The 24,906-nt window shown below is 41.6% G+C and overlaps 2 protein-coding genes across 4 annotated transcripts in view; both read right to left on the bottom strand.

Moving 5' to 3' along the window:
* Window positions 1-1,014: 1,014 nt before the first annotated feature.
* On the bottom strand, window positions 1,015-8,234 carry LOC310932575 (uncharacterized protein; the record flags this gene model as incomplete). Its single annotated transcript, XM_083895901.1, has 4 exons — window positions 1,015-1,849; window positions 4,797-4,920; window positions 7,280-7,439; window positions 8,142-8,234. The coding sequence occupies 4 exons, from the start codon at window positions 8,232-8,234 to the stop codon at window positions 1,078-1,080; spliced, it is 1,149 nt and encodes a 382-aa protein (XP_083752027.1). The 3' UTR covers window positions 1,015-1,077.
* A 4,846-nt stretch (window positions 8,235-13,080) lies between these two features.
* ap2a1 (adaptor related protein complex 2 subunit alpha 1) overlaps window positions 13,081-24,906 on the bottom strand; it is a 37,649-nt gene continuing 25,823 nt past the window's right edge. For all 3 annotated transcript variants that reach the window (XM_083897158.1, XM_083897159.1, XM_083897160.1), the window contains 7 exons: window positions 23,389-23,471; window positions 18,270-18,361; window positions 16,565-16,686; window positions 16,059-16,175; window positions 14,073-14,142; window positions 13,834-13,968; window positions 13,081-13,168 (listed from right to left, as the gene is read on the bottom strand). In XM_083897158.1, the coding sequence (XP_083753284.1) occupies window positions 13,091-13,168; window positions 13,834-13,968; window positions 14,073-14,142; window positions 16,059-16,175; window positions 16,565-16,686; window positions 18,270-18,361; window positions 23,389-23,471 (697 nt within the window). In that variant the 3' untranslated portion in view covers window positions 13,081-13,090. The remainder of the gene's footprint in view (window positions 13,169-13,833; window positions 13,969-14,072; window positions 14,143-16,058; window positions 16,176-16,564; window positions 16,687-18,269; window positions 18,362-23,388; window positions 23,472-24,906) is intronic.

Genomic DNA, 24,906 nt, shown 5'->3' with positions numbered 1-24,906 from the left:
GTTGCAAAACACAAATGCAAATCACAAAACACAACACAAATCAAAAACACAAAAACATTAACTAAAAACGGAAACACAAATCACACAACGCTAACACAAATGCAGAAAACACAAAAAACAATTGTGTTTGCGTTGTGAGTTAATGTTTTTGTGTTTTTGATTTGCGTTTGTGTTTTTTGATTTGCGTTTGTGTTTTTTGATTTGCTTTTGTGTTTTTGATTTGTGTTGTGTTTTGTGATTTGCGTTTGTGTTTTGCACCTCAGGGCCACCGTAATACACAGAGGACTCCTCCTTTTCTTAAATGCATCAGGGGACAACACTAGCTGTTGAGTTTACCACAGATACACATGTATATTATTATTGGTTTGTCTGTTGAGACTTTGGAACAAACATGGCCACTTTATTAAACACATAGGCCGTACATAACAAGTGAATGTAACTAGAAAGTAACAATTTAGTGAATAAGTGGCAACTCTGGAGTTTTTCCAAGACATCTATAGTTTCAAAGAAAACAGAAAATGAAATGCTCTTTAAATATTTATATATGCTGGGAACCAATCCCCATTGACATAGGGTGATAGGTCAGGTACACTCTGAACAGGTTGCCAGTCCATCACAGAGTCATTAAAGGCTTATTCTGAGGCCACAAATCCAAACTATTAATATTATAAATTGGTTATATAATATATAATATAATATAATATAATAATATAATATATATATATATATATATATAATATTGGTTATACACTATTCAATTTCTGCCAATAAACCCTCCTAAATATGACTCACTGATTATAGCTGACAATCAAACCAACCCTATTAAAAACATGAGACAAAGGCAGCAACATACAGTTGAGATATCATTTAATCACCATCTGTAAACTTTCAATATCTGTATGATACAAATAGAAAAGCTGTAATAAATAGGATGCATGTGGAGGTTTGGGGTCTTGTTCCTATGATTAAGTCTGCAATAAATACATAACACATAGATACACAGAAGTTGTCTGACTTGTTGTATGTGTGGTTCATCACATGTGCAGTTTGTCATGCACAGAAGGAAATGCAGCAGCCTCAGCACCTGTATGACAGAGCAGCCTGTCCCATCCGCACAGGAGGGAAGAACAGTCCTCCCAGCAGAACTCTCTCCCCCCAGTCCAGCAGCTTGTTGAGGGTGCAGCTGAAAGGCGACAGCGCCCTCTGCTCCTGCACCTCACCTCTGCTGCACCTACTGTAGGAGGAACTCCACCCTTGGTGGGTTTTCCAAGCGTGATTCTCATGCATCTTTTCCCCGGCCCTTCCTCCTGTCTCACTGCTGTGGAATGTCTTAGACCTGCTGGTGTCCTCTGTTTGCTGACTACTGCTGCTTACCAAGGGAGTCAAAGAGAGGGTGAGGCTTTTGCGTTTCTCTACTAGAGAAGCAGAGCCTGATGGGAGTTGTAGTTGAGTGGGCTTTGGTGCAGGTTTGACAGGATCACAGGGACTTGGAGCCTGATCCTTGTATGGCGTCTGTACCTGCTGCTGATTTAGATTAAGAGTTAGATGAAGATTCTGAAGTTTCCCTGACAGTGACAGGCGCTGGTTTCCATTTTCATCAGTGTGTGTGTGTCTGTGTTGTGTGTCGTCTCTGCTGTAAAAGGTCTCTGTCTGTGCCTGCTCTGTGACTTCTGTTGTGTTTCCAGTAACAGTGTCAGCCGGAAGGTTCATCTTCAGACTACAGTGGTCGTCACTGTCAGTGGAGGAAGACAGACGAGTGCCGCTGTGGCACAAAGTGCCCTGGAAGTGCTGCAGCTGACCCAGGAAGTTGAAGTTTGGGGAAATGGAGGGCCGACGCTCTTTCACAAATCTGATGAATCACAGACACACAATGACATTCAAATTAATTCACTTCATTTCTTTTAACTCCTTTAAGGAACAATATGCAACATTCTTTCTCACAACATAAAACATAAAACTTAAGAAAGAAAGAAAATATAAGAAAATATTTCCTACGTGTAACTCGATTTGTTCTGCGCATATGCTTGGCTGAATTCCTAGAGCCATTGACGCTCTGACACCTCTCTTGCCGCTCAGTATGATGCAACTGATCATAACCAAACTGTCTAGGTATGGTGGGTGCAAGCGGTCTCAAACGTTTCAGAGGATGGATGATATTCGCACTAGAGCATTAACAGAAAATTGACTTCAGTAGCACAAGTTGACGACCCCTGAGAGGGATCGACAAGTCGTCCGCCGGAGAGCGGGCGCAAAGAAGCTCACTCCACTCCAGCTGCCGAACTCCGTGCGTATTTCGCAACCCCTCAACTCCCAACCAAGTAGAATCCACTGCAGTGGTGGGCCCGCAATCAGGCGGACTCCTACTTGGCTGTTCCAGCCACCAGCCGGGAATACCATCACCCGACAGCGCGCAAGCCTTCATCCAGCACATGTGGATACTCTTATCTTTTTGCATGAAAACCTGCAGCGCAAGTGCGCCAGGACTGTGAAAGAGGAATATGAGGGTGACTCCGAATAGGGTTACTTTGCTGTCAAGCAAGTGTGTTTTCATTTTTCTGTTAATTTTTGTTATATATACAGTATATATATTGTATATGTGTTTTATTAACATTGTTACCATGATCGGTCAGTCAGAATATTCCGATTTTAATAAGCCGATCAAAATGCACCCGCATCGCGCAGCATCAGCAACACACGTGTACGCGACTACATGCACATGTACTAGAGTGTAGGGCTGGGCCGTATACTGGTTCACACCTAATACTGTTTTTTCCCGTTATGATATGATGCATTTTTAATATACGGCCATACCGGTGTATTTGATCACACAACATCCGCGCAGCCACGCCGCTGCTGTCTGCTTTGCGAGTGAGCGCTCTGCATGTATACATTTTATTAATGTTTATATATTTGTTTTAATCACTGAATGAAGCCTGTCATATTTAAGACAAGAGTCAGGACCTTAAATCACTTGCACAAAACTTTTGATCAGCATTTGTTTGTTTGTCATTTAAACCTGTGTGCGCCGAGAGAGAGAGGCATTGTTGGCACGGGGCGGGAGAGAGATAGACCGAGCGAGAGAGAGAGAGAGAGAGAGAGAGTGAGCTCTGAGCTCTTGGTCATTAGTTCATTTACTTATTTGTGTGTAGGTAATATGTTGTGAAATATGTTTAAACTTAAATAAACTACACATACAGGTAGTGATTTGTTTTTGTATATTTAGTTGGATATTGGATGTGAACTGATTGTATTTCTATGTTAAAATGTTCTATTAAAGAAAATATGCAAAAATATATATCTTTCTGTATGCTGTAAAGTGGTTTAAAAAATTGAAATCTGAATCGGCTAAAATCGGTATTGGCAGGTCAAACTTCTTGAAAAATCGGAAATCGGAATCGGCCCCAAAAATGGCAATCGGTGCATCCCTAGTTCAAATGTCTTTGAGAATGCATGTTGATTCTTGTTGTTCGAAAGTGCCCTTTACTGTACTTGTTAATGTTACAGAGAACTAATAAAAGTTGCTCATTGTTGGACAGCTGTGCTCCTCCGATGTGTCAATGTGATGACGTCATCAAACGACTTGTCGACTCGACTTCGACTTTATTGACAGATAAGTCGACCTGAGAAAAACTGAAGTCATTAATGCCCTAATTTGCACCATATGCTTAGCGCGAGCTCAGCCCATGGATGTATTGGATCAACCAGAGACAGTTTAATATTGTACTCCTCACAGTCTTCACAGTCTCTGCAGACATAACTTAGCGATCATGAGTGGCTTTTCTCAGGCTCAACAGATTAGATCACAGATAAACTCAGCTGTCAGATATGTTCACAACTGTTTTTAATCGTGATGTGTACTTCAGCGTGAGACATCGGAGGTGTGGCGTGAAAGCGTGAGAAGCCAATCAAATGCATCTTCCTCACAATGTCTTTGTGTAAAAGCTACTGCATATTAGACGGATCGTGCCTCTAAATGACTCTGATTTCATTATTAGATGCAGTTGCTGCACTACTTTGTCCATTTGCTGTTCTTTTTAACACATCTTTATAGCTAGCTGGTGGGACTGTGAGAAAAATAATTAAATATGCCTTTATGAGGGAATGACAAATAGAATCTTGATCTTGAATCTATAAAATGTGTAACATAACTTTCTTTATGTTTTCTCTGTCTTTTCTGCTGGAACTGCATGTCATTGCACACAGAGGTGAAAAACATCTGCTATCTGCGTTTTATTGTAATCTCGAGCTCAGCGAGATCTCTAAAAAAACCTGTTCTCGTTACGTAAACAGTGGTTCTCCTGAACAGCAGATCGTCCTGCTCCGGGCACTAGTCCGAGCACATCCGGTTGCGTACATTGAACCGCAGAAGAAGAAGAATAACGTCCGTTGTGGAGGTGTTTCACGAGCGACAGTGTCTTCTGACTCTGGGTCTGACTCCGGGTCAAAGTCATAAAAGGGACTGCGGCGGGGTCCAGAGGGGGGAGCTTTGCTTCTGAGAGCTGGTGTGCTAATTACGTCACTTCCAGGTACGTGGCCAATCACAAGACAGTTGGGAAAGCACCCAATTCTGTCTTCTGGGGGTGAGAGTTCAGTCTGAAACAGCGCGGCTGACGAGAGCTTCAGTGAGGAGAGATTTCTATCGGCTCGTTTACAGCAACTAGGAGGTTTTTGAGCATAAAAACAAGTTAATGTATGTAAGTAGACCTCCATAACTAACATATATGTGCAACAGGACCACTCTATATATATATTGTAGTGTAATGGGTATGTATGACAGTGAGTAACATCAGCCGTACCTGTAGGCCTGGTCCAGGTCCATCCCCAGACTGTACATGATGTAGGCCACAGCCAGTGCAGGAGAGCGGGAGATTCCTGCTGCACAGTGAACCAGCACTGAGGCTCCAGAAGACATGGCTGTATCTGTGACACACATGGAGATATTTTTTTAGCTTTTTGTTTAAGATTTATTATGCATATATTTGAAATAACGTGCATTAAATGCTGTTGTAATTCCTTGTCCAAACATATATGTCTTGTGTTAAATGTGTTCTACCTATAAATAATAAAGTTACAGAAATGGCAATACAAAATAGTGGGGGAAAAAATTATTGTTCACAAGTCTGTATTTGTCATTGCTTTTCTCACAGTGTTGTTTACATCAAACTGACTGATCACTCTAGCCTCTGTATTTCACTGCACTGACTGCACACTGAATACAGTATTATACTCTAACTATACTATAATACTGTATTATTACTACAATAATAGAAACACTGGAGCTCTTGATTTATGTCATCAAGCTATTCATTCTTATTCTTTAGTGCCACCTACTGCTTATCTTGGTTAAAAAATCTAAATATTGCGTTTTTAGGGAAACATTGACAGTGAGTGTAATGAGGAATAATTTGTCTGTCTGTTAGACTACATTTACATTACATTACATGACCGGTGTCTAAAATGTAAGTGTAATTTTCATATGGCAGGAATTGAATATCACTCTAAACTGACCGTAGGTGTGAGAGTGAGTGGTTTGTCTCTGTGTCCCTGTGATGGACAGATGATCTGTCCAGGGTGTGACCCCGCCTATAAGGGTGACCTCGCCTATAAGGGTGTGACCCCGCCTATAAGGGTGTGACCCCACCTATAAGGGTGACCTCGCCTATAAGGGTGTGACCCCGCCTATAAGGGTGTGACCCCGCCTATAAGGGTGACCCCGCCTATAAGGGTGTGACCACGCCTATAAGGGTGACCTCGCCTATAAGGGTGTGGTCCCGCACATAAGGGTGTGACTCCGCCTATAAGGGTGACCTCCCCTATAAGGGTGACCTCGCCTATAAGGGTGTGACCCCGCCTATAAGGGTGACCTTGCCTATAAGGGTGTGACCCCACCTATAAGGGTGTGACCCCGCCTATAAGGGTGACCTCGCCTATAAGGGTGTGACCCCGCCTATAAGGGTGACCTCGCCTATAAGGGTGTGATCCCGCCTATAAGGGTGTGACCCCGCCTATAAGGGTGACCTCGCCTATAAGGGTGTGACCCCGCCTATAAGGGTGTGACCCCGCCTATAAGGGTGGCCTCGCCTATAAGGGTGTGACCCCGCCTATAAGGGTGTGACCCCGCCTATAAGGGTGACCTCGCCTATAAGGGTGTGACCCCGCCTATAAGGGTGTGACCCCACCTATAAGGGTGACCTCGCCTATAAGGGTGTGACCCCGCCTATAAGGGTGTGACCCCGCCTATAAGGGTGACCCCGCCTATAAGGGTGTGACCACGCCTATAAGGGTGACCTCGCCTATAAGGGTGTGGTCCCGCACATAAGGGTGTGACTCCGCCTATAAGGGTGACCTCCCCTATAAGGGTGACCTCGCCTATAAGGGTGTGACCCCGCCTATAAGGGTGACCTTGCCTATAAGGGTGTGACCCCACCTATAAGGGTGTGACCCCGCCTATAAGGGTGACCTCGCCTATAAGGGTGTGACCCCGCCTATAAGGGTGACCTCGCCTATAAGGGTGTGATCCCGCCTATAAGGGTGTGACCCCGCCTATAAGGGTGACCTCGCCTATAAGGGTGTGACCCCGCCTATAAGGGTGTGACCCCGCCTATAAGGGTGACCTCGCCTATAAGGGTGTTACCCTGCCTATAAGGGTGTGACCCCGCCTATAAGGGTGACCCTGCCTATAAGGGTGTGACCCTACTTATAAGGGTGTGACCCCACCTATAAGGGTGTGACCCCGCCTATAAGGTTTGTGACCCTGCCTATAATGGTGTGACCCCGCTTATAAGGGTGTGACCCCGCCTATAAGGGTGTGACCCCGCCTATAACGGTGTGACACCGCCTATAAGGGTGACCCGCCTATAAGGGTGACCCCGCCTCCGCCTTACAGCACTCCCTGTGATTTTGGACGACAGTGGACAAAGAGTTTTGATGCTAAATGAAGGCTACATACAAGGGGGAGCTAAAGGCAACATTTTCCCTAATACATTTTTATTTATTTATGAAAAATGTACACGTTGTATCTTAAAATGACTCATATCCAATGTTTTCTATTGCTGTGACTCTAACCTGACTTATTCACTGCTGTTTTGACACAGACATCTGATCATCATATACCTGAGAACATATCAGAATTCAGTTTTTTTAGTCGCATTGACAGGAAAATCCCATATGTAAAACATGTGTAGTTATGAATATGATCAACTGGTAATGTGAACGGAGCCTTTGCATAAAAGGCTTGTGAGATGACTGAGTGTGTGCAATGATGTGTGAGCATCCCAACCGATGAAGTGCAGAGCCTGTGGAATCCATGGCAACAGCTCGTCCCACAGGGAGTCATCAATGGGAATGCGCAGAAATCTGGAGCGAGGGAGGAACGAAGGCTGGGGACTGCAGCGGCTCACATTCAGCACGTATGAGATACCCAGAGAGGCCAGCCGCTCCTGCACACACACACACACACACACACACACACACACACACACACACACACACACACACACACACACACACACACACACACACACACACACACACACACACACACACACACACACACAGAGAGACATTTTGGTGATCAAATCAGAAAATCAGAATTTAATTATACAGTTTTTAATGATTAATTAATTAATTAAAATTAATTAATTAAAATACAGTGATTAATTATGAGTCTTCTTTAATAAAATATATTCTGCGATTTCATTTACATTAATGTGAGCATATGTTTCTTTTTCTACAGAAATAAGCCAATTTGATGTGAAAACATCATTTTATGATATGAAAAACACTGATTGAGATTTTACTGAAATTAAACAGACCAAATTACTAATAATTGATCAGTTAACTTAACCATTGACAACTTAATTAATTAACAAACATTTTGATAACAATTTAACCAGCATGAGTTTTTTTTTCTCTTGACATTTTATGAACCAAATCAGATCAATTTGTTTGTTTAAGGTTAGGGTAAGGTTAGTGTAAGGTTAGGGTAAGGAGCTGTGGATGCATTGAGTCTCTATGAGTGTGTGTGTCTGTGTTCTCCATCACTGTCAGCACGGTCAGCGTACGTGTCTGTGTGTGTGTGTGTGTGTGTGTGTGTGTGTGTGTGTGTGTGTGTGTGTGTGTGTGTGTGTGTGTTCTCTCACCTGTGTCACGTCGCTCTCTGCTCCAAGGTAAAGCTGTGGCAGGATGACGGACAGTGGGGGTCTCTCCGCCTCTGTGTCCCGGGACCAAAGCATTTTCTGCACAACAACAACAACAACACGCTGCATCAGAGCAATGTTTAGCCTATGTCTCCACCAACTGCACTCACACACACCTGCAGTCACACACAACTACACTCGCATACAACACTCACACACAACTGCACACAAATACAACTACATTCACACAACTGCAGTCACACACAACAACACTCACACACAACTGCACTCACACAACTGCACTCTCACACAACAACACTCACACACAACTGCACTCACACACAACTGCACTCACACAACTGCATTCACACACAACTGCACTCACATACAACTACACTCATATACAACTACACTCACACACAACTACACTCACACACCTGCACTCACACACAACTGCACTCATATACAACTACACTCACACAACTGCACTCATATACAACTACACTCACATACAACGACACTCACACAACTGCAGTCACACACAACTACAGTCGCATACAATAACACTCACACACAACTGCGCAGTGCGCACACATAAAACTATACAATAATAAAGCCATATAACACAGATGCAGCAGTACGCGGATATATATGTATATATATATATATATATATATATATATGTATATATGTATATATACAATATGTACTCACTGTGTTCAGACGGTGGATGGATGGCGTAGGTGTCCTTTAGTCCTCAGCTCAGATCCGTGTGTGTGTGTGTGTGTGTGTGTGAGAGACGATGAGCTCATCCTCTAACTAACCCACAACAGAGCTGGACTGGATGATGTCATCGTCAGCCAATCAGTGCCGAGTGTTCTCTGCTCTCTCTCTTTCTCTATCACTCACTCACACATATACACAGAGACGCGTCCGCTGACACACACACACACACACACACACACACACACACACACACACACACACACACACACACGCATCCTTACTGAGGACAATCATTGACGTAATGCATTCCATAACCTCTTACCTTAACCTTAACACCCCCGCCTAACAAATGGTGTCATCCTCTTTACACCGCTATGTCTACCCAGACTGGAGTTATTACGATACCAAATCGGCACTGGGGTCCAGACACTGTTAACCAGTTAGCGTTAGCTGCGTTAAATAGCTGCTATTTATCACACTGGTATGAGATGATGTGTGAAAGATAACTCTAAGCGTCTCTCTTTCTGTGTGTGTGTGCACGTGAGTGACCATGGACGTACGACACTTATTTAAAAGAAAAAAGACAGATTCAGCAGGTAAGAGACTAGTGTTAACCTTTCCTGCTTTATCTCCTGACCGTGGTCAGGGGACACAGGGGAGATCTATCTTCTCCAGGGCCGGAGGTAACATCGTTACCGGGGTTCACTCCCGACACTTTTCTCCACAGTTGTTACGTGGTGGAACGCAAATGACAGGCCGTTTTGGTGAAGATAATCCGGCTTTATTAGCTGATTGCACATTAACATCCAACACTCTCACTATCTGCTCCGGTCATTCCCCGGCACACATGTAAACCATGGATGTATAATATGAACTGGATAGAACAGCGCCCCCTCTGCTTGGAGACAATTAACAATGACAATTTTGCATGGTGGCCACTGTGGGTACTGCAACAAAAAATCCCATGGTGCCCAAAAAGCAATTTCCCCATTGACCGCAATAGTAAAAGAGACGCCTGTAAAAGTGCCACAGGACACCTCGAGACATGGACACGGGCTTTTATAGATCTTTATATATCATATTTTTAATTCATGGAGTTTCATATTTGAAAAATATTCCTAAAGATTTAGATTTGACATTTAAATTTAGTATTTAGATAAAGATTTAGCATTTAACATTTAGATTCACCATTTAATGTGTACCTCAAATGTGAAGAAAATTAGCTAAATGTGAGAAAAGTGAGGTAAAAATTGAAAATACATCACCTAGAAAAGTGTGACTGAATTTTACATTCGGCACCCCATATACATGTTTCCCATATTTAAATCCAGTGTCTATGGGAGTTGCTGTTATTATGTCACTTTATCTTTTTGGCGACTGCCTCTTCCAACTGGAAACTGAAGTTTGTGTTTCTTTAAGAGTCAACTCCCCTGCACCAACGTCCATAGAGAAAATCAATGATTTAACATCACATCACCAAGTTCAAATGTCTTACTTTTGTTGTTTGAAATCCTTAATTCCGATTAGCCACAGTGACACAAAGTGACCACACTAGCAAAAAGACCAGCAGCTCTTCTGTCACCATGAGCTAAAAGTACTGATTTTCTTTCAGTGCATGAGTGTGAGCAGAAAAAAAGAAAATCAGTTTCCAGTGTAAAGGTTCTCATAGCAAGAAGCATCATCCGTGACAGGGTATATGCAGGAATCCTGAAGTTCATTTCAATATCTTTTTCAGACTTTTTCAACACCTTCTCAAAATATTTTAAGATCTTATCGCCACTTCAAGCTGTAATCAGCAACACATATTTAACTTACAAAACTGCTTTAGTTTGCAATTAAATCTATAGAGCACAACCATAGAGTTTATTTTGTGTGTTTTCGTCGCTGATGCCTAACGTCACATGTACGTGCGCGGCCCCAAGCTGATGTTGCAGGGCGAGCACGTCTGCGCATCATTGTTTTTAACAAACGTGAGGAGGAAAATGAATACATTCATGCACACTTTTTGCCGTCAAATTCCTCATGAAAATCGAAATCAACTACTTTTCAACACCCCGTGGACATGCATGATATTGTAGTAGCCATAGATTTTATGAAGGGAATCCTTTCGTAAAGTGGCTAAATTCCATTTTTCCTTTTTCCTGCTCATAGCCATGTTTCCTATTAGCACAAACAGAAACAACAGTCATGATATGGATGTTAGATTTGTCTGCACTAATGTTTCGTACATCAGAATAGTGAACTATTTTAACTCCTCCTGTTGAAATGACTGCTTCATTCACTGTTGTGACAAATGACAGGAGGCACCATGTTGGATATATGGCATAGTTTTACTTTCACATTTTCATTACAGAGTAAATTTTAATTCTAACACAGGTATTGGACAGGTTGTTAACACCGATACATGAGGCTGCATTAGCTAGCGGATACTGTGTAGACACACACACACACACTGAATGACAAAAATGACTACATTTTTCCACAACAAAGTTCAAGGTCCTGTGATTTCATACAACCAGAGAATAGTGTAACATGACCATGTATTAGAAATGTCTTTAGACTCTTTTTTATTTTTTAAATCTGCTAACAGCCACACTCACATTCACACAAATAAACCTTCAAATCCTTCATGCTGTCAACATCAGTCAGTACAGGAAGAGTGTGAAAGATGGACACATGGGCTTAAGTCTCAACATTTACCGCAGTGGCTGTGCTGTGAACATAATTAAGATTACCAGACAGAGATGTGTGTTCAGGACCATGGATCTGTGTGATTTCTCTGTTTGGTTGCTGTGGTGCCAGTGTCACAGATGAGCAACAGTCCTGATTATGCTTCTTTACACAGAAAAAAATCAATGGATGCTTCACCAGTAATGGTGCATTCTGACATGGAGTAATCCCAGTTTGGGTCTTTCTCTTCCACAGCTTCCTAATCAGAAGGTTAGGGAAGCAGCTAAGCGACAAAATAAACACCACAGCACAGGAGCTTCAAACACTCATGTGGCTTTCAGGATTTTCTCCCAATTGTTTTTCAGAAAATGTTCCAGTTTTCAAGAAGGATGACTGTATTCATCCAGTCATCAGAATCACCTCACCGGTGCTTCCCAAGACAGTGGATGAGATGGACTCAAACAGGTCTCAGATCTGTTTAAACTACACACGGGTCAAAACAACTTCTCGTCCAATACTGATACCAACATCACAACCTTGAGTATTTGCCCACACAGATGACCAATACAGCCTTGGCAGGTAATAAAGACATTTAAAAAAACATACTGCTTCAACAGTGTCTTACATGTCTCTCTTTTACAGCATGCTGTCTGTGTTAGTTAAGCATTTATGTGACATTTAGGGTAAGTGGATTGTATTGCATTGGACTTTTTTTTTTTACAGAGATCAGGTCATTCCTGTGATGTTCACTCTGTGCCAGCCTTCACTGACCTTCATCACAAGCATCAGAAAGCAGTCAAAATAATCCACTGGTACATTTTCCTTTCCAAACAAATCAACATACATGGGTGTGCTGTTTCATGAAAGGAAGAGTCAGGAGATCCCAACACAACAAGTGCATCTTCACTGGGAATGTATCACAAATTGGAAATGAGTGGGCAGAAGCAGGAAATTCTTCATTAGTGGCTCCACCTGAATGACAGCAAGTCAGTTAGACCCAATACTAGTGTGCATTTATGTGTGTGTGTGTGTGTGTGTGTAAGTGTGTATGGAGCATGGGAGGGGATGAGTGCATATATGGAATGAACAGCTTCTCCCACTACACTTCACGGAATGTTCTACCTACTCAAATTAAACCTCTCTCATGTGCTCTCTCACACACACACACACACACACAATAGCTAGACAGGCGTTCATCATCTCTTTTTCCACACACACATTCTTTCATTCATTCACTCACTCACACAGATAAACACCAACAAAAACAAGAATGAAGCATCATGTTATAAACAAGTAAAAGAATGAACTGGAATCAAAATCTGGGACAAGAAGAATGACAATATATGACCGTTGCTGTTTGGCAGCGGCAGTTTTTTCCCTTATGTCGGTTATACCTTTTTTTTACCTAAAGATTCTTGGTTTGTTGGGGGAAGAGAAGTGGCATGAGGGCTCAGGGTAGAGGGAGAGAGGGAGGGAGAGAGGGAGGGAGAGAGAGAGAGCCAGAGAGGTCGCTGGTGGGGATGCTGAAGGTTCTGCTCATTGGACAAGACTGGACTCTAGAACTGTTCGGCCAGCAGCTCACACAGACGCTGGGACACCGAGTCCTTGCTGCAGCGCAGAGTCAGACGGTACATCTGTGGAAGGACACACACACACACTTTTCAGTTTGTTATGTCTTTGTAATTATCCAACGTTGGGTGGGTGAGGATGCTCTTGCCTTTGCAGCAAGAAAACATGGGTTCACGACCCGGTAAGAACAAGGGTCTTTCTACATGGAGGTTACGTTTTCTCCTCATGTGTACATGGGTTTTCTCCGGGTTCTCCAGCTTCCTCCCACAGTCCAAAAACAACAATATGGGGATTATGTACATTGGTCACTCTAAATTGACCGTAGGTGTGAGAGTAAATGGTTGTTTGTCTCTGCGTCCCTGTGATGGACTGGTGAAGTGTCCAGGATCTGATTGATTCTTAGACGTAAGAAATTTGATAAATAGCTTTTATTCTTAAGTTTGAGAGTAGGACTATAATTCACATATTCTCAGGACTTAAGTGTAAAATGGCACTCTGAGACGCTTGATAAATACGGCCCCTAATCTTTTTACTCTGGATTTTGTTATTCTGGGAAAAAAATATCATACTCATCCATCTGTCATATGACGTTGAAAAATTTCCATTTTAGGGGTTCAAAATCAGGACACACTACTACATGTAAATGCAAAAGACAGAGGGGCAAGGCTAAGTGGTAGAAGCAAGAGTGAAATGGGACTGAGAGTCATCCCCAAGAGTCAAAATGATCTACCTGTGCCTGAGCATTTGGCTCCAGTCGTAGCAGACAGCCGACCTGCTGGCTCTTGGTCTGAATCACTCCAGCACACACAAAGTTCTCTGGGTTGGGATCAACATTGTCCAGCAGAGCCGTTCCAAGTCCCAGTAGCTGCACACAAATGCATCACAGTGGGCACATAGTAATAAGACATCAGACACAAAAATAATCTATAACGTCTATAACAGAGACAGGTGATTGAAATGTGAACATACCTTAGCCTTCAGTACTTCCGTGTCCATGCTGTGGTTGGCCTTGAATATCTTCTGTGCTTCTTGCTGAGGCCTGAGGAAAGTTCAGACCGCAAAGATCAGGGGTTTTCCACAACAGAAGTTGGCACTGATCATGGCAGAGTAAGTGCTTGAGCATTTTCCATTGTTCCTATATTTGTCTTGACCTTTAGGCATTTTCAATGTCTGAGCATTGGCTTTTTTTAACAGTCTGTCCCCCTGTGGCTCTCATACACACATATGTAATTTAATGCCTCTTTAGGTATGGAGTCTTCTACAGAGCTTCACATAACTCAGTTTCTATGATCCAACATGTTGGCAGCCTAATTGTGCTTTTCCACGAGCGCAACTCGCCTCAGCATGAGACAGTTATTTTGCTTTTCCATTAGCAATAGCACCTGGTAGAGTTTAGATTCTCTGCCCGAGCCGGGTCGGGCCCTTGATCAAGCATTTGTGTTTTTTCTCCCTTGTCACGTTCGCGTGGTATGTTACAGCGCGTTGTATTGTGTGAACGTCATTAGGAACATATGCGCGTTCAAAATTGTTGGGTTTAAATCGGGCTCGGGCTCGTAATTACAGTTAATGTGTTGGGCCGGGCTCAGACACAACATGCAAGGGCTCAGGTAGGGTCGGCTTGATCTTTTGGGCCCGATCTGAGCTCTAGTACCTGGTACTTTTTCTAGTAGCTGCTCAGGTGAGGTACCAAGCGAGCTGAGCCTATACTATGTGTGACATCGTCAGACAGCCGTCCACTAATTGGCCAGAGTGCTGTCACAGGAAGACGCATTAGTACGAAGTCTGACACAGGACTCAAAACGAAAATTTTAATGGAAAATCAACAAAACCGCATAGAGCCATGCCGTGCCGTGAGAGGCGGTACTATGTAGTGGAAAAGCGCCTTAAGATTCAGTAAAATGAATGGGACCGGCAGTTATGTTTAGAATCACATTATGTGTTTGATCGTGTTGCCCTCACTTGTTAGCCTGCAGCCAATATTGTGTTGAAGCATCATCCCAAATACAAAAAATACTGCTGTAACGCACAATAAGTGACACAACAAAATAAACAATAATTTAAGGCCAGGTCTACAATGGATGTGTGTGCAGTGTGTGACAGCTCCGTCGATGATCTGCTGTGTCTGTACATCTCTAGTTGTTCACACATGGAGCAGCAGCTGTTTTACATAGCGTTTACCTTTTAAAAAGATCACAAAAATATACATTTACATACTTTTTACATACACATTTTACTGTTTTATTGAAAATACACTTGTTCATTGCGCAATGGTTTTTTGTTTGTGGGCGGGCCTTAGGAAGCTGCCTGCTTATTGGCTACTGAGTTCTGGAGTGACCGCTCAATGGACCAGAAGTTGTCACAGGCTTGAGTCGCTGTCCGTCTGGAAGTCGTTCCCCGTCGACATCCGACAAAATAATATTCAGTATCTAAAGTTTATAATCAGACGGACAGCGACTCCAAGCCCGCAAGTTTCCTGAGGTCTGCCCGCAAACAAAAAACCCTGCCCAAAGAAGTGAGGGCCCCACAGTGTTTTTTCAAACAATAAAATACAATCTTTTTGAATGATAATATGATATTTTTTGCTTCTTAAAAACTGTTATTTGACTCATGAAAAGTGTTAAAATATTGACATTAATCTAATTCCAGAATTGTATAGATTGATATTCATGCTTCAAATATAGATTCAAATAAGAATCTATGAAAAATATTTAGGAGGATCTCATCAAATATATCAGACAACTAGGGTGCATACACATGAAATGCGTTGTGTTTGTGATATATACGACAGATTAAGACATTACAACTGCGGTGAAAGATCACTTTCACTGTCTATTGTACTTTGGAAAGTGCACGGTGTGACCCAGGCCCAAGTGCGTAGGTTTGCGTATCGATTTTTACTGAAGAGCATCTCTGCATGTGGCTGAGGCTCAGGTGGTAAAGTGGGTCGACACTTACTGGCTCAGCTGTTTCCAGCGCTGGAAGAAGTCATGTGAGGCCATCTCAGTTTGCTGGAAGAACTTGTTGATGGTGACGGGCAGCTTCAGAGTCAGGTTCTGCAAAGCTCCTCCATACCTGAACATAACACATGGGACCTCTGGTGTATCATGCACTGTCAAAGTATAACACAACTATGTATAATATAGTTCTCTGCAGTAGTTTGTTAAATGAGTAGAGGATCGGCTTCCTGTTCACACTGGCACATAAAGGCTCTGTGTACATGACTGGTCATAGAATACATGTTTCAGGAGTGTTAAGAGATTACTTAATATGATTTCAAATGCAATTATACAGAATTAGCCTTGAACCAAACATTTTGTGTGACTGTGATTACCTGAAATATATCCAGTGTGTCTGAGAACAATGCGTACATTGTGTGCAGAATTCAAATATCCCCAAAAAAATCCAACATAGTGTGAGGCTCAAACCACTCACTGTGTGTTCTTGCTGGTTTTGGACCTTACCTGAACTTGATGTTGAGCAGCGGGGCATCAGAGAAATCAGTCAGACACTCAATGTTGAGGACCTGCTGGATCTGGGCTCCACCCTCTACTAGTGGTTCCACTTGTTTGGTCTGAACATTGAGCTGTGGCCAAGTGTCAAGGATGATACATCATACTTATTTGTTCAGGCTGATCTTTAGGGCATTTGAAATACTTCAACATCAGGCACCCAATTTACATTCTCTGATATGATCACTTATTTGTGTAAAAATACAAAGCATGTTAAGTTTTGTGTATCTAAACATAACATAAAAGTATCTGTTTAAATGGGCCTTTGGCCTTGGTGAGTAGGGATGGGTAACTTTTAACAGCACTAGTTTTTTTTTTTTTATATATTGGTGTTTGATCCAATGCTTTAACAGTACTTATTGGCTATTTTTAGGAAGAAAGAATTAAGAAAAATAACTGCCATGACAAGTGCAATGTTTTCTTGACAGAACTTTTACATGTGCTTAATACATGATAGTGCCTTCTATGATAAAAGAAAGAAAAAAGTGGCAAAATGGACAGTCATATATACAGTATATATATATATATGTATATATACCGTATTTTCCGCACTATAAGGCGCACCTGATTATAAGGCGCACCCTCAATGAATGTCCTATTTTAGAACTGTTTTCAATTATAGGGCGCACCGGATTATAAGGCGCATAGAATAAAAGACATTGCAGTCAAACTTTTGACTGGGGTTGCGTTATGCATCCACTAGATGGAGCTGTGCTAAAGGGAATGTCAACAAAACAGATAAAGTCAAACTTTACCAATTGATCCATATATAAGGCGCTCCTGATTATAAGGCGCACTGTCGTTTTTTGAGAAAATTAAAGGCTTTTAAGTGCGCCTTATAGTGCGGAAAATACGGTATATATATATATATGTATATACATATACATATACATATATATATATATATACACATATACACATACATATACGGGCAAGCTGTTGTGAAGGGCTTTTTCTTCACCAGGGAAAGAATTCTTTTGTCGTCCACCACAGTGGTCTTCCAGGTCCTTTGGTGTTGCCGAGCTCACCGGTGCATTCTTTCTTTTTAAGAATGTTCCAAACAGTTGACTTGGCCACACCTCATGTTTTTACTTTTTCTCTGATGGGTTTAAAAAAAAATAAAAAATTCAGCCTAATGATGGCTGATGGCTCATTGACAGCAACAGCTCCGTGGATCTCATATCGAGAGTTAACAGCAACAGATTCCAAATGCAAATGTCACTCCTGGAATCAACTCCAGAACTTTTACCTGCTGAATTGAAGATGACATAATGAGGGAACAGCCCACACCTGTCCATGAAATAGCCTTTCAGCCAATTGTCCCATTACTTTTGGTTCCCTAAAAAGTGGGTGCCACACACAGAAAGTATTGTAATTCCTTCACCGTTCAGTGATGTATACACAGTGGTGTATAGAGCCAAAATAAAGAGAATTGTGTCGATGTTCCAAGATTTACGATCCTAACTGTACTTATATACACATATATATTCATATATATAGGGCTGGGTGATAATACGATAATGATATGTATCACAATAGACACTTATGCGATATTAATAGAAAATTAAAAATGTTTGATAGGACGTTCAATAAAGACACTCAACTTTGACCTTACTACATACCTCACAGGCTGAAATGATCAGAACAGTGAAAGGATATGAGACTGCAGCTCTCCAGGACAGCTGACTGTGGTTGTGAAACTGGCAAACTGCACTGACGTCTTGTTACCGTAGAATAGGTACATCCTCCCTGAAACAGAGACACATAGTCAATAAAACAATCTGATCACCATGGTAACCAGTGTAGTTAAAATTGTCTAAAAATGACTTTTGCATTCTTTAAAAAAGAGGGCAAACCAATACATGAAGTGACTTATACTCAACAAAAATGTACTCCTATTAACTACAATCTCAGATTGAGTATTTCAACTCACGAGAGTCATGGAGCATGGCAGAGTGGTGGTCAATATGCGTGACCAGTACACAGACACTCCTTATGGTCTGGTCAATAAAAGGGCACACCAAAATGTGGACTTTTGTCACTTGTCAGTATGCCACAGATGTCACAAATCATGAGGGAGCGTGCCATTGGCATGCTGAGTGCTGGGTTGAGCGTTACAGCTGTGGCAACACAACTGAATGTGCATCATTGCATGATCACAGTGCAGTTATCAGTGCTTATCGGTATAATGCCCCAGGGGCTATTTGGTACTATACCAATTACTTGGGAGGGTATCTGCAGGTTATTATCAAAATTAATTGTCACACAGCACAGGGACTTGAGCTCACCACAGATGACCCAACAGGGACTACATTATTATTATTTTTACAATGTCTTTCACATGTACAAGTGGAAAATGTAAATAAAGGCATGATTTATTATTAGAACTGTGTATTGTATTTTGATTTCGCTGCATATCAATACATGGAAATTTGTCTTTCATTCAGCTGGTTTTACAGTTTTTCTCCATTGGCTCATTTCTTGAAACAGAAATTACATTCTCAAAAGTCTTCTCAGTCTTACAGTTCAGCACAACACCATAGTTCACTTGCAAAAGCTCATATCACTCCCAAAACTGTTCACTCATGCTTCAAAATTAAATTCCTGTCCCATATAAATAGTCAGTGTCACTAAAAGGCAAAAGATTCTTCTCAATTGCTTTGGCTCATTTCTCGAAACAGACCGGACGTTCTCAACACTCGGTGCTTTTGACAAAATAACCTGGATGGTTCAGCACAACACCGTGGTTAATCTGCAAAAGCTCACATCTCTCACAAAACAGTTCACTCATGTGTCCAAACTAAATTCCTTTCTCATATAGTCAGTGCCCCCAAATTGTCCCTTTGGCATTGTGTAAGCACTGCAAGTCAAAATGTTTAGATGTTTTGTCACTATGTCATTGAAATATCCCTCATGTCCACCTCTCAGTTTTAGCCCAGACCTTCATTGTATTTTTTTGTCTAGCTTACAGAATACAATTGTGTAGAATACTGATTTCTTTTAGGATTTTATGAGTATCCTCCAAGGCACATCACACATTGCACTCATACTGCCAGGCAAAATTTAACCATTTTATTACCTTTTTTTTTTACTCTGATGTATGCATACATCAGAGTCAAATCATATCATAGAAGGCACTATCATGTTTTTAAGCGCATGTAAAAGTTCTGTCAAGAAAACATTCCACTTGTCATTGCAGTTATTTTTCTTAATTCTTTCTTCCTAAAAATAACCAATAAGTACTGATGTATGCATACATCAGAGTCAAAGAAAATGTATACAGCACAATATACTGTAATATAAACACATAAACAAAAAACAAGGAAAATGATTTGTAGCAGTGCTGTAAATAAAGCTAGAGATTCAAAGCTAACATTTCTTGAGGACATTTCTGTCCTCACCGTCCCCCTCCTGGCAACCATCCTCACCCTCCTGGCCATCCACACTCTGCTGTCTGTCTGGCCACAGATTCTCATCCACATCACAGAGTATATTCTCCCTTGTGATGCAATGAGGGAAGAAACAGCGTGCATGACGCAACCATCCCCTGCACTGATCTCCTGTAATATCATCACATGCAGCGTCCATTGCATGGAGCAGGGACCTCTGATTTTGAGCCTGATGCTCATACACTCTCTCCCCCCAAGCAGAGAAAAACTCCTCAATAGGATTGGGGAAAGTAGAGTAAGGTGGTAGGAACACCATGACCATATCCTTGAATGAGTAGTGAACCAGGCTCTGATGAGTGGGACACGGTGGAAATTCACATTGTCCCACACAATTGCATACTTTGTTAGATGAGGCCCTACCAGACCTCTCATTTTCAGGAATCAAATCAAAATGAAGGTGGTCCAAGAAAATGAGGAGCTTCTGTGTGTTTGACAGTCAGGTGAAAATAGAACTTGTGTGGACATGAGCTGTGCAAAGTCTGATGCTGCTGAAGTGAAGCAGAGTGAAATTACAGAGGTTTTAATAAAGCGATGTCTGGGCGTTCTCTCTTTTGGCACAGCTTGGCACCATCTGTGCCATTTGAGATTTCTTAGTTTTTTTTTTATAAATTATTAAAAACCCATTTAATCTTATTTATATGTCACTACAGGTCTAAAAACACTTGTTTTGAAAAAAAAAGTATAACTCGCTGTAAATTAGGGATGGGACTTTTTTTGTCGACAAATCGATCGACAATCGACACGTGCGCACCTCGACAAATAAATTACGAGTAAAAATAGTCGAAGTGTCACAAACGCGTAAAGTTCACAACCACGGAGGTTGAGGAAGCTGTGTACGAAAAGGTGATGCTGTCCAGGCTCCCTGCAGGTGCGCGCGTCACCGGCTCTCGAGTGGCTGTGCGCATCCAAGCGTGTGTGTGTGCGTGCAGTGCGAACGAGGTTGCGCTTAAGTTTAGGACGGGGGTGGGGGACATGACACAAGCGCTACACAAATGAAGACGGCATCTCACCCAGTCAGGATCACTGTACTTCACTCTGGTGGACACCTAACGAGCGCAGGTTCAAAGACCTGAGCCGTCTGTTGAGTGCCGACACACGTGTTCCAGCGGAGAGTCCGCTTTTTTCCTTTTTTTTTGCCCCTCATATTTATTACCGCTGTTCTGATGGTCAATAATGGACATTACAGCCATGTTTATGAGCCTAAAATGAAGTAGTACAGTGTAGAATAATGTCCACCCCTGCGTTGCTGCTGTTACTGCTGCAGTAAAAAAAAAAAAAAAAGTCGACATAAAATTCGACACGTGGACCTCGACAATCGACTCTAAAAATGTGTGAAATTCCCAACCCTACTGTAAATCGATGCTTCCTGTGTGGTGCGTAATAATAACTCTGTGACTCTGCAGCGTCTTCAGTTACGCAGCGCCATAGCTCTGGCTTACCTTGGTCAATTAGGGTGATTGACAGCTCGTTTTAAACCTCTAAACTAGTAGAATCAGACCCCGGTCTCCAAATGCATGTGAATCACTTCATCAGCGAGTCAAAAGGATATAAATGCATATGACGCATTGAGGCGGACATTCACCCTTCTCTAATCAGAACGATCTAATGTCGCTCTGTAATGATCAATCAGACCAGGATTTGCTCCCAAAGCATGCTGGAAAGTGTAGTTCTTCTTTAGAAGTGGTTTTGTTCCGGTGGAAATTTTGATAAACAGCAAAGGTAAGACAACATTTCTGCTTGTATTTCTTGAAAGTCAGTTGTTTTGCTCTTATTTTGGGGCTGTATACGTGAATCTTGGTCGTAGAGTGATAAAAATGGTACCGCTGGAATCTATGGGTTCTCCGTCTTTTTGTTTACATAATCACGCTGACGCCCCAGTGCCGCTTTTCAATGTGTGCGATGTGATAGTTTTTTTCCACTCCTGCCGTTTTGATCCATCGTTGTTTTGAATGTGTTTCTTGAACATAAGAATTGTTTATATGAGCTTTTACCTGAGTTTCTGACCTTTCTGTGGGTATGCAGCATGTCTGTGTTTGTTAAAGTTAGATATGGTTTTATGACGCTTTTGTCGCTGCGTCTGGGGCAACCGTGAAGAAGAGGTTAAAGTCCTACACGACTCTGTATGCTTACGACAGTGAATGCTTACAGTATAAGCAACACAATTTTTCCAGATTTTTTACCAGCTACTTCCTACAGCTCACTAAACTACCCTCTGGGAAGGGCGACCAGAATAAGTACTTATACTTAAGAGGTTTTATTCTACACACAACTTAATAGGTTGTAAACCGACAAAGCAAACAGCTTCTGATGATCAGTTACAGAGGAAAAATAGGAAAGTATACATGCTCCATACCTGCTGGAAAGTCCTACACAACTAGAAAAACGATCGGAGTACATTAGCTTCTAAGCTACGGTGGTTTAATTACGCTGTTGCTCTCAAACACTGTTTTTTTTAACATTGTTATGCATAGTAATAATTACTTCATTCATGTTAGCTTGTTACCTGATGCCAAAAATGAACGTAACGTTAACTAATATGGAGTGAGCACGGCAAATTCTTGCTTCTTTTATCATTTGCTCGTTCCAGTTGCTCCTCCTGATGTCTTGCAACCAAAGACGTCTCCGGTTATTCTTGAAAGGGGTGCAACGCGGTATCTGGTAAAACTTCAGACTTTTGTCTTGCTGGTTAACACGATTAGTGCAACCAACAGCGCAATGAGACATGTTGTTTTGTTGCTCACAATAATATCCCTTTCTGCAACCGACATGCGCAGTAGAGAGAAGGTGACGCGCGCGTGAAGTAGGCTGCCAAGGGGTCTATAAGAATATTAATCTGTAACTTCACAAATCACGTTCTCTTACAGTCACAGTAGCAAAACGTGTTGTGTTATAGTTTTCTGTTGTGTCGTGATTGACTGAACACAGAACATCAAACAGATATTTTACAATGCGTGGTGCGAGTGTAGAATTTTTTTTTTTTAATTAAACAAGGCGAGGTAGCCATTTAAATTACAAATATGGATAGGATGTGGATTTCAGTGAGCAGCACGAATAACATAGTTTTTTTTTTCCTTTTCCAAGTTTAATTTGTTGGACACTGGTGCTTTTTTTTTTTTCTTATTAGATGAAACCCTGATGTATCCAACCTCAGTTTAGAATATAAAAACAGTTACTTTGTACAAATAAGCTCTCTAAATATTTATATGTATTTAGATATGATGCGACCTCACAGTCTACTTCAGAGAGATGTGAACAGAGTCCACCAAACAACCATGTGCTGATAAATCGTGCTAAGCACCACCCACTTTTCCTGTTGAGACAACTCACCCAGATTCTGTCGATATTCTGACTTGATGCCAATCTGAAGCAGCTGATTCTCAAACAGTACGCCATTGTTCTTGCACACAAACCTATAAAAGGGGGGAATTTCAAGTTAGTGAACAAGAACTGTCACTTTGACAGCCACTCTTCTCTAATAGACATAAAAACATAAGACTTTTTAGTGTTTGGTCTACGATGCTTCCAGTGTAAATAGAAGCACAATATCCACCAAGTTTGAAAAAAGAAATAATGATAAAAAAAAAAAGTAATCAATCATCTACACTCTCATACAATGACCTAGATATTGCAGTCTTCTCTTTTGCCAGTGACCTTGTTATATTTGTACTATAGCTGCTCTGATCGAACATACAATAACATTCAATTATGTGTCAATTTGACTGACCTTTTAAGTATCTTGTAGATCAAATTATTCAAGAATGTGATCAATAACTAAAAGCTATTGAACACAGCTCAACACAGTGGGACTGGACAATGATGCCGACACTAATAAAGCAGGGCCCGTTACTGTCAACGGTAACTGCTTTGGTTTTGGTTTACACCGAGAGTACGATCGATAGCACGATTGAAGTAATTAAAGGTGGATGAACAGTCATCAAATGCAATTTATCCTGCTTCATGATTTTATTGTTTAAGAGCAGGCCTATTTACCTACATCCTGCAAACTCTCTGTAAATGAAGCTGACTTTATGATAAAACTTACCTATGGGCTTTTGAGCAACCGAGACTCAACAGCTCTCATCTGATTTAGGCAGTGATGAGAGTACCAGTGTTAAAAATAAACAGCGTTACTTTTTCAGTAATGAGTAATCTAATTAATTACAGTTTCAATCATGACAATGCCGTCACTGTTACTGTTACGACGTGTTACTTTAATTATTAGCTCATTGAAGCCGTTTTCATCAGACCAACTAGATCTCTAACTCGTGAGGCAAAGTTTTTTTTTTACTTTACTTTTTGCTTTAGTGATGATGACTGGCTGAGGTCGAGTAAAATTTAGTTGTAAGCCAATCAGAGGCAGAGTTGGACAGGAATGGGGAGCCCAGTTAATCCTAAAGCAGCCGTATTGAACTGGAAGTATAGCCATTACTTTTCCGCAAATTAAAGGAAAGAATTTATACTTTAAATGCACATTATGCCCTGGACAAATGTGCTTATCCACATCGGTGTCAAGCAATTCCGACCTAATGGAACTTTGTACGCCACACGCGTCCACAAAACGAGAGACGGAGACGAAGACAGTGCCACGCAATCAACAAAAACTGCTTGAAAATAGTTTAGATTAAGTTCTGGTAAAATGTACTTGAAAGTCACACAATTTACAGTAATAATTTGTAACTCAGTAACAAATTCTGTTCCAAAATCGGATTTGGTACATCTGTGCGTTATGTTACACGTGCTGGGCTGTGATTGGCTGCAACATGAGTCACTCACACTGCTCTTCATGGGAGGGACAGGTCAGAGACACTCATGTTAGTGGAACTGAACTGACAAAGTGTATTGCGC

This window comes from Microchirus variegatus (genome assembly GCF_963457635.1).
Source record: "Microchirus variegatus genome assembly, chromosome: 10".
NCBI classification, from domain to species: Eukaryota; Metazoa; Chordata; class Actinopteri; order Pleuronectiformes; family Soleidae; genus Microchirus; species Microchirus variegatus.
Note: the sequence above shows the minus strand (reverse complement) of the source record. Positions and strands in the feature narration are given on the sequence as shown.